The sequence below is a fragment of the Lissotriton vulgaris genome, chromosome 12 (assembly GCF_964263255.1).
Source record: "Lissotriton vulgaris chromosome 12, aLisVul1.2, whole genome shotgun sequence".
Classification (NCBI taxonomy): Eukaryota; Metazoa; Chordata; class Amphibia; order Caudata; family Salamandridae; genus Lissotriton; species Lissotriton vulgaris.
This window is the reverse complement of record NC_141700.1, coordinates 433,701,801-433,716,254: the sequence shown is the minus strand read 5'-3', so window position 1 is coordinate 433,716,254 and position 14,454 is coordinate 433,701,801. Positions and strand designations below refer to the sequence as shown.

Below are 14,454 nucleotides of genomic sequence, written 5' to 3'. Positions count from 1 at the left end.
CAGTAAAAACTATGCGCAGACACAGCAGTGGCAGGTTGACATGCCTTTACACGATTAAGTCTGTGGGTGGCACAATCAGTGCTGCAGGCCTACTAGTCAAACAAGCAAGATGATGGACGGAATGTTGCACAATGGCAAAACATTCACCCCCGTCACAGATCTGGGTTTAATCCATCGTTATTTTGGTTACCAAGCCACCCCAGTTCAGACATGGCCATATGAAAATCAGTCTTGACCCTGTGCCTCATGGGAACAGTCCAGCCTGAACTGCCAAGCCATGTCTTCCCTGGACCGGAATCCAGCATCCTAGGACCGGTTTCTGGCTATCAGCCGTCTTCAGCCAGGATAGCATGACTCCAGTGGCTTAGTGAGCAAGGGACCCACGTCTGGGCATACCCTTCCCACATAGGGTGAACAGCCAAACAAACAAGATGATGGATGGAATGTTGCACAATGGCAAAACATTCAACCCCAGTCACAGATCTGGGTTTAATCAATCGTTAGTTTGTTCACCAAGCCACCACAGTTCAGACATGGCCATATGAAAATCAGTCTTGACAATGTGCCTCATGGGAACAGTCCAGCCCGAACTGCCAAGCCATGTCTTCCCTGGACCGGAATCAAGCATCCTAGGACCGGTTTCTGGCTATCAGCAGTCTTCAGCTGGAATGCCAGAAACTGGTCCTAGGAAGCTTGCTTCCGGTCCAGGGAAGGCATGGCTTGGCAGTTCGGACTGGACTGTTCCCATGAGGCACAGGGTCAGACTAAATTGCCTATGGCCATGTCTGAACTGGGGTGGCAGAGTGGGCTAAAGAACGGTGATGGATTAAACCCAGATCGGTTGACTGGGTGTGAATGTTTGATTGGTTCAGATGCTCCGTCCATCACCATCCCCTTTTGTAGCGCTTTGCAGGCCTACTAGTAGCATTTGATTTCAATGTCTTGGCACTCTCAGGGCAGGTTACTAGGGACTTACCAGTACATCATCAAACATGCCAGTCATGGAAATACCAATCCATAACCTAATTTACGTGGAGAGTATATGCACTTTAAAACTGAATGGCAATGGTAAAGTGCAAAGAGTCCTAAAACCATCAAAAATAAGTTCAAATACAGGAGGCCAAAGATCAAAAAGTCTGGGGGTAAACCCATGGTAAAAACAATTCTAACACTCCCCATGTGACTGATGTTAAACAAACAAAATATTACTACATTCTTGTTTCCAGCTTACATAATAATAGTTGCTGCTTCTATGCCAGAAATCATTATTCAAATATGTTCCTAATTGTATAAATAGATATAAAATACTGTGCGATTTATTACTTTCAAAATATGCATAATAAATAGAGCATTGAATACTGGGTCAATAGCAGTGGTGGCAGAAACGAAAAAATACCAGTGGGCGGGTGGAGAGTGCGTGGGAGGCGGGGTGGAGTCCAACAGGAAGCACGGGGGAAAGCACTGCAGGGGGAGGACTAATAATAAAAATAAACACTTACCTGGTGCACCCATCCGCCTCACACTCCTCTGCTGCAGGTCCTGTCCCATGAGTCCCTGGAAAAGCCTCAGAACTCCCATACAATCCCCCCACTGCTCTCATATGAGAGCAGTGCAGGGATTGGCCTGAGGGGGCTGAAAAGATGCTCCGTTCAAGACAGGGAGTCTGTGGGGTTTCTCCAGGCCGGCTGTTCAATACAATATATGGGAAACCTACAGATGGTTAGCAGTTCGCGAGCACAAAAGGGAAGTGTACAATTTCAAAAATCACATTCCATGAGATTGGTAAAATAAATGTGCAAAACGGCAATTCTCGTAAGTCAGTGCAGTCCTTCAATCAATGACCTACCATGCACCGTCTACCGACAGCACAGTTACTTAAATCCTCTTGGTCCCTAATTGTACAGAAGACTAATCTCCTTCAGTTCAAGGTCTCTCGCCTAAATACAATATTGTACATGTAAGCTTCTGAAATAGGTGGCCCTCCTTTATGGATCTCCAGACATAATTCCTGCAGATAAGTCTGCACATTATTAGAGTCGTAAAATCTGACACTGGCTAATCTGGCAATATTGTGGCACAAACAGTAGCACCTTTACATGCACCACCAGCAGTAAGGAGCAAGCTGGCAACCAAAATGTTGTGGAGGATATATATATATATTTTTTTTTTTGGGGGGGGGGGCTAAACCCAGACATCAAATTATACATATGCATAACCTTTTTGGATTTGCTAATAGCTTTGGAGTCATTAGACAAATCTTTGTGACATTCTCCCAAAAGAAGTCTATCCAGGTCTGCTCCTATCCTGAAAGTTTGGGGGTGATTCGTCAAGCGGGAGCTGAGAAAAAAAGGGGGTCCCAAAACGTGTTTTTCGTGTGTTCATTTCCATAGGAAATTTTGAGGAATGTATCCCACAATTTACAGCGTAAGCTGCACTTTTTTTCTCACGACTATTGTCACACTTTGAGCGGTGTGAAGATAGTAAAATATTTAAATAGTATTTGCAGACAAAGGAGTGGGAAGTAGGTGGAAAATTAGCAAAACCTGTTTAAGATAACATTTTTAATAAGCATTGGCATAGCCCATAGGTCTCGCCTTTGGAACCTTATAAGTGTTAAGCCATGCAACACTAGATGTTGCTGCACCAAGGATTTTGTGCTGGATAACTTCAGAACAATATCCTTGATACAACAACATCAACTGTTGCATGGCTAAACACTTATAAGGTACAAGGTTTAGCCATGCAACAGCTGATGTTGTTGCACCAAGGATATTGTGCTGCAAAACTAAATACTTATAAGGTCCCAAAAGTGAGACATATTGGCTGTGCCAATGCTCATTTTAAATGGTGTAAATCCGTTGAGCAGTTGCTGAGAAATTAAAAAAATACAAGTTTTGTTATCTTTGGCCGATGTGGATTCGTGAACCCTCCTGACCACACACTCACCCACCCATACAACTATTTTCACATGCACTCAAACCCATACACCCGTGAATCAACCACTCACACATCTATGCAGAGAGTCACCCACACACAAACTCAGGCAACCATACAAACACTCAGACAACCAATCAATAACCTATATAGACACTCGTGAAGCTACTCACCAACCCATGCAGCAGCTTAAACAACAACAGACAGACCAATACAGACATTCACACAGTTTAGTCACTAACCCATGCATTCAGTAAGACATTTATTCACTCACTTATACAGTCAGTCACGCTCCTACTAAACTCTCCATCCAGATATATATATAAAATATATTTAAACTTTATAGAAACACCCAATCACTGGATGATGTCAGTGTCAGTCAGTCAGTCAGTCAAAACACTTTATTCGATTAATTAAAATCATAAAAGACAATAAAAAACAGAATACATGTGAAAATATAAAAAACGATTACCCTACAAAGACGTCCAGGTGATAGCTTTATGTTAATTTAATGATTGAATTTATTCCCTTATTCACTAAGCAGTAGCGAAGTCACGGTCCTATAGAAAGCAGCAGATACCTCCGAGGTCCACTAACTGCAGAAACATGTTGATCTTTACATCAATATAGCAGATATTTGTTTGAAACTGCTATGATCCCGCAGTGGTTTTTTAGAGTTGGAAACATGATTCTTTCACATATTTCACTTTTTTACTCACATTTTTCACACACTGCTTTTCAGTCACCTCTAGAAGGTTACACCACCCTTATTCTCGGTTGCATTGGGGCATCCATACACATACGGTGCATTTACAACTAATGCAGGAGTCCTCTCCTTGGTGAAAGGAGTCCCAAATGATGACAAGGGCAGAACCGAGAGATGACTGATGAGTACCTTTTCATCCGAAGAAGTATCATGCATTGGAGGTGTTGATTCTTTTCACTACACCTTGACTGAAGATTAGGTCAGTGGTCATACGTTCCTCTACACTTTATGTCTAGACCTACAGTTACTCAATGTTTTGTACACAACCCTCACCCTCACATAGCGAATGCTTCATCAGTGGGACCCTCCATTGTCAACTAGTTCTGCTAGGTAGGCTCAAATGTGCTTTTCTTAGTCTTAAAGTGTAAGAACATGGCAGTTCGTCTGTGTCTCAAGCACAACTATCTGAATCCCATCAGTCATTTCGGAACAATAAAACACATTTTCTAAGTTAGGGTCCTCAATCTCAACAGCACAGATATGACCCAAGTGTCCCGAGTCATGTGTTGTGTGATGAGAAAAATATACTGCCATTTTCAACAGTCACTCCTCAGGAGCCCCTTCTCCACAGTCTCTTGCTATCACCTTCTGACATCAATAATTGGTCATCTCCAAGTTTAGAATATTCAATAATCACCTAGTGTATTCAATTTCATACCATATGTTTGTGGCTTCCAAAGCTGGATGGCTTATGGGCATTGTGCTCTTTGCCACAAAGTTTTAATTGATGAAGTCACATGATATGGTAGAAGTTTTGAATAACTTTGCTTCCAAACACCACCTTCTGCAAATACTTCCCACATGGCTCATCGCTCAGCAAGCTTTACATTAGACTCTATGCTACCTGAAATCCTACCTTGAAATAAAGTCTAAAACACGCACTTACTTTTGAAACCTTTTTCCGTGTCCCTTCCACATTTTCAGCCTCTTCGTGCTCCTTGGCCCCTTGAGTGATATTTGTGTAGTTAACCAACCTGCTAAGCAGGGAGGATACCTTCGGTCGAATATCCAACTCTTCCTGCGTGAGGCAAAAAATAAAAAACATTTTGTAGTAGGTTGTTTCACAAAGGTTTGAGTGCATTTTATTTTGATGAAATTCATAGAGTTGCAAAAGTGTTCAATCTACGATTTAACGCAACAAGGATGCTACACTAGGTGCCATCATAACTCATAAGAATTAGTCTATGGTAAATAGGCCCTTACAACTTGGACTTTTCATACACGTTTTTAAAATATTTGAATCGGCTGGTTGTAGTACACAAGACACAGCTGAAGGATACATTTCCACATGCCACTACTCATAGGTCTCAACAAGCTGAAGGACAAAGGTACGAGCAGGATGGGAGGGAGGAAAGGGGTCACTGGTGTGCAAACCGAGTCATAAGTAATCGAAACAAACAGACAGGGAAATTAATGGCTCGGTATGTGATGGTGAAGAAAAGAGAAGGGCCAGGGCCAGACAGGTCCTTACTCCACTGGGCATTTTCCTGATAGGCTGTAGTCCTTGGAGGCACTTGTGTAGGGCAGGGGGCAGACCCAGGTGCCTTTGTCACTTTCCCCAGTTAGCCGAGGTTAACTGAAGTAGGCAAGGGGAGGTTTCAAGAGAGATCGAAAGAGGGGGGGGGGGTGGAGATGGGGGGAGAAAAGTGATCGGGGTCTCGGGATCAGATATAAAGCCGAGAAAGTTGATAGAAAATAGAGGGTTGGAACGAGAGCGATTACATGAGGAGATGAAGGGAGTGGGGCTGGTTTGAGCATTTTCGTCAGGACTGTTTTGGTTCCCAAGTCTGACCCTGGAAAAAACAAAGATGAAAAAACGAGCCTTTCTGTTTTTTGCAAAAGTTAGAAGTTAAAAGAAAATGAGCATCGTTAAGGGGGGGGGGGCTAAGAAACCCCCAGAGTTTCTGTTTGAGCTCCGTCTGTGCTTACCTTTCGAAATATCAGCTGACCTTACCTAATGCAGCAGTGTATGCATACCTAATCCTGTTGACAATTTTAACTCCAGGAAATAATAATTAGGGAGAGAGCAATCCAGAGAAGGATAATCGGATCCAAAGCTAAGACATGTTGGCCAATGCGTTTGTAGGCCTCAATTACTGAGTATACACAGTGCCCTGTATCGCTCTTCACGCCCATCATCACATTTCTTCCAGCGGGCATAAGAGCGTTCTTTATTAGCCTATTTATGTGGGCGCAAAAACATGGTCTCCGACTTACACGAGACCTAGAATCCTAAACCAGCCACTCCTTTGAGCTTGAATTATTAATGACACAAGCAACACACCTTTGGATATTGCCAATACAGGACTGGTCAAACCGGAGAGCATGCATGTTGGCAAGCAGGTATCTGTTATGTGTAGGTTTGGATTTTATAAAGCACAAAAGGTACCCCAGTGGAAGTCCTGTCATTAGCACAGCCAGAGTTGCAAATCAAACAGCAACAGCGAGGTTTTTAGTTGAACACAGAAGAGGCCAATTGGTTCTTATGCTTGAAAAGAGAGAAGAACATGGCTATCCAATAATTAGGACCGATCGTCTACTTGGTAAAGGTGGAGGTCTGGCGATCATATTTAAAGATCAATATGTTTGCCGCTGCTCTCCTACTCCATTCTTAGACTGTGAAAGCATGTCTTTCAATTTGGAGTTTAGGCCAAATACCAGCTTTTCTGGAGTTTTAATCTAACGCCCCCCCCCAGGACCTGCTAAAGAGTTTATGTCTGCTCTACCCCCAGTGGTGGCGGATCTAGCATCTACCACCACTAATTTCACCTTGCTGGACGACCTAAACATGCACTTTGATGATACTAAGGACTGCAATGCACAAGACTTATGTGCAGATCTTTCTGCACTGCAACTGGTGCAGTTGGTTCCATCACCCACACACATTAAAGGCCATCTTTTAGATCCTGTCTTTAGCAATTGTCTTGATCTAAAGGTAGAACCCCCGATTGCACTCCTGTGGACTGACCATTGGTTAGTCTCTTTCGTCTGGAATATCCCTAAGCCTCCTATACTGACCCTAGGGTCACGGGCTGTCCGGAATTGGTCCAAACTCCAACTAGATAAGTGGGTCAACGAACTACAAGCCACAAAACCATCTGTTAGTTCCGATCCTGTGGTTGCCAATGACGAATTCAACAACTTGATTGCTAAGTCATTGAACATCATCCTCCCTATCAGGAAAACCTCCCTAAAAAGATGTAGGACTTCGGCTCCATGGTACTCGGAGGAGCTCAGGAATATTAAACGTAAGTGCAAGAGGCTGGAGCGGAAATGGCGCTTAAGCTACTCTGAGCTAGACAAAACTCTGCACAGAAACTATCAGTGATTATAAAAAGGCAATAAAGAGTGTGCAAGCAGTGTACTACACACAGAAAATCTCCGAAGCCAGTTCTAACTCCAAGGAGATTTATAAGATCGTAAAAAGTCTCACCACATTACCCCAGCCCCCTGCAGACAACGAGGACTCACACACTCGTTGCAATGCTTTAGCGGACTTCTTTTTCAACAAAGTTGATCTTATCTACTCCTCATTTTCTACCACTGATGTTAATGCTCCAGTGGAAGCCCGGGTGAATTTTGAGAAGGACACCTTGGACAACTGTCCCCCTTTGTTGGTGGAGTTCCCTCGATTACATTCTGACCTACTTGCCACGTTAATGATGCAAGTAAAATCGGGCTCTCCAAGCGAACCAGCCCCCCGAGGTCTCTGATGGCCGTTAGTCATATCATTCTTCCAGTCATACTGGAGTTATTAAACGCCTCACTTTCTACCAACATGGTCCCACTAGAGTGGAAACAGGCCAAGGTGCGGGCGCTCAAAAAGAAGCCCAATACAGACCCTCACAATCTTAGTAATTACGGTCCTATTTCCCTCCTCCCTTGGCTCAGCAAGATTCTAGAGAAACACGTTAATTGTGTATTGACAAATTTCCTAGAAAACAACTTGCTGCTTGACCCTTTGAAAACGGGATTCCGCCCCAAGCATGGGACGGAGTCTGCCTTGCTAGCAGTCATGGAGGAGACCAGAGGTATCTTAGATCGGGGAGGATCGGTGGCAGTGATCCTCCTCGATCTGAGTGCTGCTTTTGAAACGATAAATCATAACATCTTGCTGCAACGTCTCCATGATATGGGTATCCAGGGAGAAGCTCCGAAATGGCTTAAGTCATTTCTGAGTGACAGAACCTCTCAGGTTTTTGAGGGAAATTCCATCGCCACAAGTAGATCTCTGGGCTGTGGGGTCCCACAGGGCTACTCCCTCAGCCCGACGTTATTTAACGTCTATATGGGGCCGCTGGCTGAGATCGTCTGCCCATTTGGTATTAAGATCGTTACCTATGCGGACGATACTCAGCTGGTGGTCTCCCTGGCGCAGGGCGAGGATCCCTCAGCCAGGGTAGACTTGCCGGGCTGTCTGAGCAAAGTCAGAGACTGGATGACACAGTCTTGTCTCAAACTTAACGGGGACAAGACAGAGCTTATGCTACTGGGGCGATCGGCTCCTGCCTCGATAGAATCGATCTGGCCTGTCTGCTTAGGTCCACCTCCAATACCTAAAGAAGCCATAAAGAGCCTAGGCATTTGGCTGGATAGGTCTCTGAAGATGGACACTCAAGCTGTTAAGCTAGCGGCCACCTGCTTTGGTCTTCTTAGATTTATAAAGAAGATTCTCCCTCTGATACAATTCAAAGCAAAGCAAATTGTCATACAGGGGCTGATCCATTCGAGGCTGGATTGCGGAAACTCCCTTTATCTTGGAGCTCCTGAGTCAACACTACGGAAGCTACAGATTATCCAAAACTGTGCAGCTCTCACACTATTGGGAATTCCACGCAGACTTTCTGCCAGATCAGGCTTGAGAAGCCTACACTGGCTTCCGGTTCGAGATAGGATCAGTTTTAAGTCCCTTTGCATCGCCCATGAGTCCTTTTGGGAAACTGGGCCTGCAATTAATATTCCTTAGAATTACCACATACTTTCCCGGCAGGCATCTACGCTCAGCTAATGCTTTTCTGGCAGCTGTTCCAAAGGTTAGAAGATTAAGAGCGGGAGGACGTTCGTTCTCCCTGAATGCAGCTAGGCTGTGGAATACCCTTCCTCTTGACCTTAGATCCAACCCAGATCTATCATCCTTCAGGAAACAGCTGAAAACTTTCTTTTTCAATAAATAGGTCTCTGCCTTTTCCTGCATTTCTTCCTCACTGAACAGAGCACCATATAGTCATAGCGCTAGGACGCCTCCGGGCAACTTTTTGCGCTCTACAAAACACATTTTCATTTCATTTCATTTCATTTCATTTCAAGAACAGGGTTTCTATGCTTTGGAGACATTGCAAGAGGGAGATTTCCAGTCAACATCACATTTTAGGTATTAGTATTTGTGCCATCCACTCTACTGCTGCGCAACACGGCATGAGGTCTACTCTGTACCTATACTGTAACAGTGAAGCACATGCACTGCAATCTGTCAAATTAACCCCCTTTTGAAAGATAGAAACGTTCCTTTTAAAATAAATATGTAATAGGTTACCCCTAGGTAAGCCTTATATCCCACAATGCTGGGTTTTAATCAATATTAATTAAACGTAACTTTAAAAAAAACATACCTTTTCCCTGCCTGAAACTCCTGAAAGCTCATTTACACGAGATTTCCAACCGTCATCCAGATAGTGAATGACCCTGAATGAGGCGTGAAAACTCCTCCCAGAGTAGAGACAAAAGGCTCAGGTGTGGGGAGGTGTTTTGTTGCTCTAGCAACAAGCCCAGTTGGGCTGTGTCCAGGAACTTCATTTACTTCAAAGGGGCTCCATGTCACAAGCAAATGTCAGATAACACCTCAACAGGCCTCTTCTTTCTTCTCTTAGTCAAGCAGGAACTAAAATAATTGGAGGAGTTGCCCCCAGAACCGTCACAGAGTGACAACAGAGGAGGGGCTGGCCATTACCCTGGCCATACTCCTGTGTGAGTACACAAGATGAACAGTTTTGCCATTTTAGATTTTAGGAATAAGGGGCACTGTAGAATTGTTTGCTGTAGGGCAGACAGGAACTGCTGCAAAGTTGAGTTGGTTACCCTGGGAACTTGTATCACACAAGCTAGTGCCAGGCATACATGGGATATCATATTTTACCTGTCCTCTGGCCCAGAGGAAGAACCAAAGAGGACTAGTCCTGCTTCAGCAGCCCTACAATACAGGACCTGCTCTCTCTTGTACCGAGGACAAAAAAGTGAATTCCAAGGGTCAGTTTGCTGGCCACCCATTTGGCAAAAAGAACAAATGAAGGACAGAAAGGTGAACAATTCAAATAATCCCCCCAGTCACATAGATCTGGGCTTAATCCATCGTTCTTTTGCTCACCACGCCACCTCAGTTTGGACCCAGCAATATGGAAATCAGTCTTGACCCTGCTCCTCGTGGTAACAGTCCAGCCTGAACTGCAAAGCCAGGCCCTTTCTGGACCGGAAGGAAGCGTCCTGGGACCGGTTTCGGGCATCACCACTCATCAGCCAGGCTACTTTTAAAATGTATAACTCAGGTTATATGTGACGCATCAATTTCATTTTGGTGCCTATATTTATATAAAAATACAATCTATTTTTATAAATTGGTGTCAAGGTTTCTTTCGAGTCATGTCACTTTCTTATCATCAATGCTGGAAAATTGAAATGCTTAACACATGTTCCTCTAAGTACGCCAGCCTGCTCTGTGCCACACTACCAGTCTCGAGCTAAGGCTGTCAAGGGTGAATCGGAGGTCCATCTCTGTGTATTGTTTTAGTTTTACATAACACCACTGTTAAACCTGGGATATTTGGGGGTGTTTCCCCAGTCTTTTTGCTTTCTAACCTCCAGGTTTTGATTCCATTTTCACTGCTGATCAGGGTTAAAGTGCAAATGCTCCTAAGGTAAATTCTGTTATGGATTGGTCTTTCCATGATAGGTTAGTTGATTTACTGCTAAGACACCAGTACAGTGAACTGTGTGTGCCCAGGGCCTGTAAATCAAATAATACTAGTCTGCTGCAGCAATGGTTGTGCCACCCACTCAAGCTGCCTTTCAAAGGGTTCTCAGACCTGTCACTGCAGTGTCTGCATGCAGTTTAAACAGCTATGTCGACCTGGCAAGTGCACCCACTTGCCAGGCTCAAACCTTCCCTTTTCTTACATGTAAGACACCCCTCAGGTAGGCCCAAGGTACCCCTGTGGGCAGGGTTCAGTGTATGTGAAAGGAAGAATGTACTGGTGTGAATACAGTGCGTTTCATTTTTCACTATTGAAAGGATATCTGTCCCATAGGTAAGATTGGTAGATACTTTGTAACACCTTAGAAGTATAACTTTACATTATGACAAGATAGGAGAATGGAGCTTAGAATGCCTGAACTCGGAATTTAAAAATACATCTTTTAGTAAAGATGGTTTTTAAATTGTGTGTTTTAAAATGCCTCTTTTCAAAAGTAGCCATGTTCTTGCTTAAACCATCCTGTGTGTGTCTGCTGGGTTGTGGATGGACTGTCTGGCTTTGGAGTGACAGGAGCTGGGGATATTCATTCACTGTAAACAGCCACTGTGGTAGTTGAAGTGTGTCCTGACTTTCCGGATGATGCAGGGCTGGGCTGAATAGACCTTTGCTGTATTTAGAGTAGTGGGAGGAGATTTCCTTGGCCTAACCGCTAGGGCGCTCAACTTGGGGAACTGGGTTCGAGTCCCAGTAATGGCGCTAAACCTCCTGTGATTCTGGGCAAACCACTTAATCTCCCCGTGCCTAACAAAAATGAATATGTGTCCTCATGTAACGTAACTGGTGCTATGTAAAGCGCTCTGATACCCGATTCGGGACTCTGCAAAAAAAAAAAAACCTGATTCAGCCTGGTCTGCCGTACACAATGCTATCTCAACCTCCTGCCAGGAAGCTCGACCAGAGAGGACAGAACTGGTTTGGAATAAGCACAGAGACTCTCTGCCACAAGAGAACAAAGGGAAATGTGGTATAACTATAGGGGCCAGACCCCAAGACTTTAGGACTCTTTTAGACCTGGGAACTAGGCAAGAAGAAGAGCTAAAGAAGTTGTGAGGAGGAACTACTACTTTGCTGTGTGCTTTGATGTGTTGGCTTCGGTCTTGGGCAGAGAAAGGACCGGACTGAACTTTCTGCCACTTCTTTGATTGAGTATCTCAAAGGGCTTGAGGTAGTGCTTGCCCCTCTGTTCAAGAAGTCTCCGGAACAGCAAAGACTTCAAGTTAGTCTGCTACCAGCACTAGGAACTGTGTGTTTTGTGCTGCAACAGAAGAAAAAGCAACCCAACGCAGTCACCGATGCCGCTGCTGACTGCTTTTTAAAGCGGGAACTAGACCCGAGTCATCGGGCATCAGAGCTCTTTACCGGAGCACCAGTTTCGTTACAGATTGACACATTCATTTTTCTTTTTATGTTAGGCATGGGGACATTAAGTGATTTGCCCAGAATCACAGGATGTTGAGTGTCGTTGCTGAGACTCGAACCCCCGTACCTCAGCTTTGATGTCGACTGCTCTAACCGTAAGGCTACATCCTACCCCTTGTTCTGAAGGTACCATGGAGGCCACCGCCGTATTTAGCACTGCAACCCTGGTTTCACCAACGATGCCCGATGTAGCCACTGCGCCGCTGCTTGCACCGTGACCGGTGAGCACCACGCTTCACACCATCTTGCTTCACGTCACAGCCCTGGTATCCCCGACGATGACGCTTCACGGCCGACATAGACGCTGCTGCTTGCCCGGCCCTCATCCCACACCACAGCCTTGGCCTGCCAATGCCATCGACTCCAGTTCTTCAGCCGATGACAGCACTTCCACAATGATGCCACTGCTTGCACCATAACCTACCAGCACTGCAACGAGTAATGCATCACTTTGCACTCAGCCCGGGTCTCATCGACGTCGCTGGACAACCGTCACCGAGCCACTGCCTGCACTTTGAGCGGAGTGCACAACACGCCTCACTTCGCACCGCAGCCACAAGGCCTGCCAATGCCAGTGCTCCAGACTTCAACTGCGAGGAGTTTGCTCTGCAACGCATGTGACTTTAAGGGCTTGATGACTCCTGCACCAACGCCTGCTCTTCGGAGCTTAAAGCGAGGCAGACACTCTGCATTTCCAAACATAATGTTTTGCAGGACTTCCGACACCTTAGCTGGCCCGCGATGCTGGCGGTCAGCCATAAATGTTTGGATTTGTTGTTCACGATGCCGTGATAGCCCGGGAGAGAGCTATCGACTTCAAGGAACTGTATTTTAAGTCTATTTTTGATTACTGATATTTCTGAGAACTGTATTGGTGGATTTGTATTGTTTTTGGTCTTGTTTGCACAGATAAAATAGTGGATATTTTTCTAAAGTTAGTGTGGTCTCCTTTTGTGGTGTTTTCACTGTATTACTGTTAGTTATGTGCAAATGCTTTAAAACACTGTCTCCGAGACAAGCCTCAATGTTCAAGCCATGCTACCAAGTGGGTGTGCAGGGGTTATTTTAGAAGGGTATTCCCCTTATCCTGACTAGGAAGAAAGGTCCCTACTTGGGCAGGGTAACAACCTGCCACCTTGAGACCCACATTTCTACCAGCCACCAAGCCATATCACAGAATACTTCCACCTTGCAACAGTACTGCATAATACTTTACACATTACCCTACATTAAGCGTATGTGCTCTGTGAAAGAGATACCAGGGGATTGAGTTTAGGTTAATTGAGTAGCTTTAGGGGTTCACCCTGGCAAGGGTTGCGATTATTCTTGAGGTGAGTATTCACCCTCGCCCCTCAATTTATAATTTAACAATCGCAGCCAGAAAGGTTACAACATATTAAAAAAGAAAGGGCGAGAGACGAACTCTGAAGAACACTGCTAGACAGGAATTGGACTCTCATGCTCACTTATCATACCCTACTGTCATACAGTTCTAACCTCCTTCTTGAGCCTCAGGAGAGAGCTCTTGAAGATTGCTGTAACCCTATCAGATATACAGAATCCAGGACACACTTTCCTGTAGGTCGATGATAGTAAGTGTTGTATCCGCATTCCTGTTCAACAGAATTAAATAAAATCTATACACATACATACCCAGATTCCTCCCAGATGTCCACTTCCCTCTTCAAGCCTTGAGAATCACATACTGATCCCTTTATTTAAACAGCATGGAGATAAGATTTGAAATGGAGGGGAATGTATGTGGCCTAACAGCTAGAGTGGTCGACCTCTAAGCTCGGGAACCAGATTCCAGTCACAGCAGGGTTGTCCAACATCCTGTGTTTATGGGCAAATCACTTAATCTCCCTGTGTCTAACAAAAAAATTAATGTGTTCGTCTGTAACGCAACTTGTGCTCATGTAAAATGCTCTGATACATTTGGGTCTAGTTTGCGCTAAATAAATCTTCCAAAAATAAATAAAGGGCTACAGGTAAAGAAGTGCACCCACTGCACCGTCACTTCTGCTTCTTGAAGTGTGTCCCTTAGAATGTTCTACATAATGTTGTTCTTCCTATCACATGAACTATCTTCAGGCATCAAAGATATATGCTTGTAGTTTAATAAGAATCTCTTCTCTTGATCATCCACTCATTTCATTGGCAACACAACTGCGCACATTTTTCATACAGTGCCCTCTAAGGAAGAAATTCTGTCCTCAGCTTGAGTGATTCGCCTGCAGGGGTAGAGATATGTTAGGCTATGATCAAGCACACATCATCCAGTTGCCATCTATTGCCTTCTGGAATGTT

The 14,454-nt window shown here is 44.6% G+C and overlaps 1 protein-coding gene across 1 annotated transcript in view; it reads right to left on the bottom strand.

The window, feature by feature from the left end:
• The window catches only part of SLC12A4 (solute carrier family 12 member 4), a 533,265-nt gene that overhangs the window by 351,097 nt on the left and 167,714 nt on the right, over positions 1-14,454 (bottom strand). Inside the window, exon 3 of the mRNA XM_086945194.1 lies at positions 4,587-4,718. Within this exon, the coding sequence (XP_086801320.1) occupies positions 4,587-4,718 (132 nt within the window). The remainder of the gene's footprint in view (positions 1-4,586; positions 4,719-14,454) is intronic.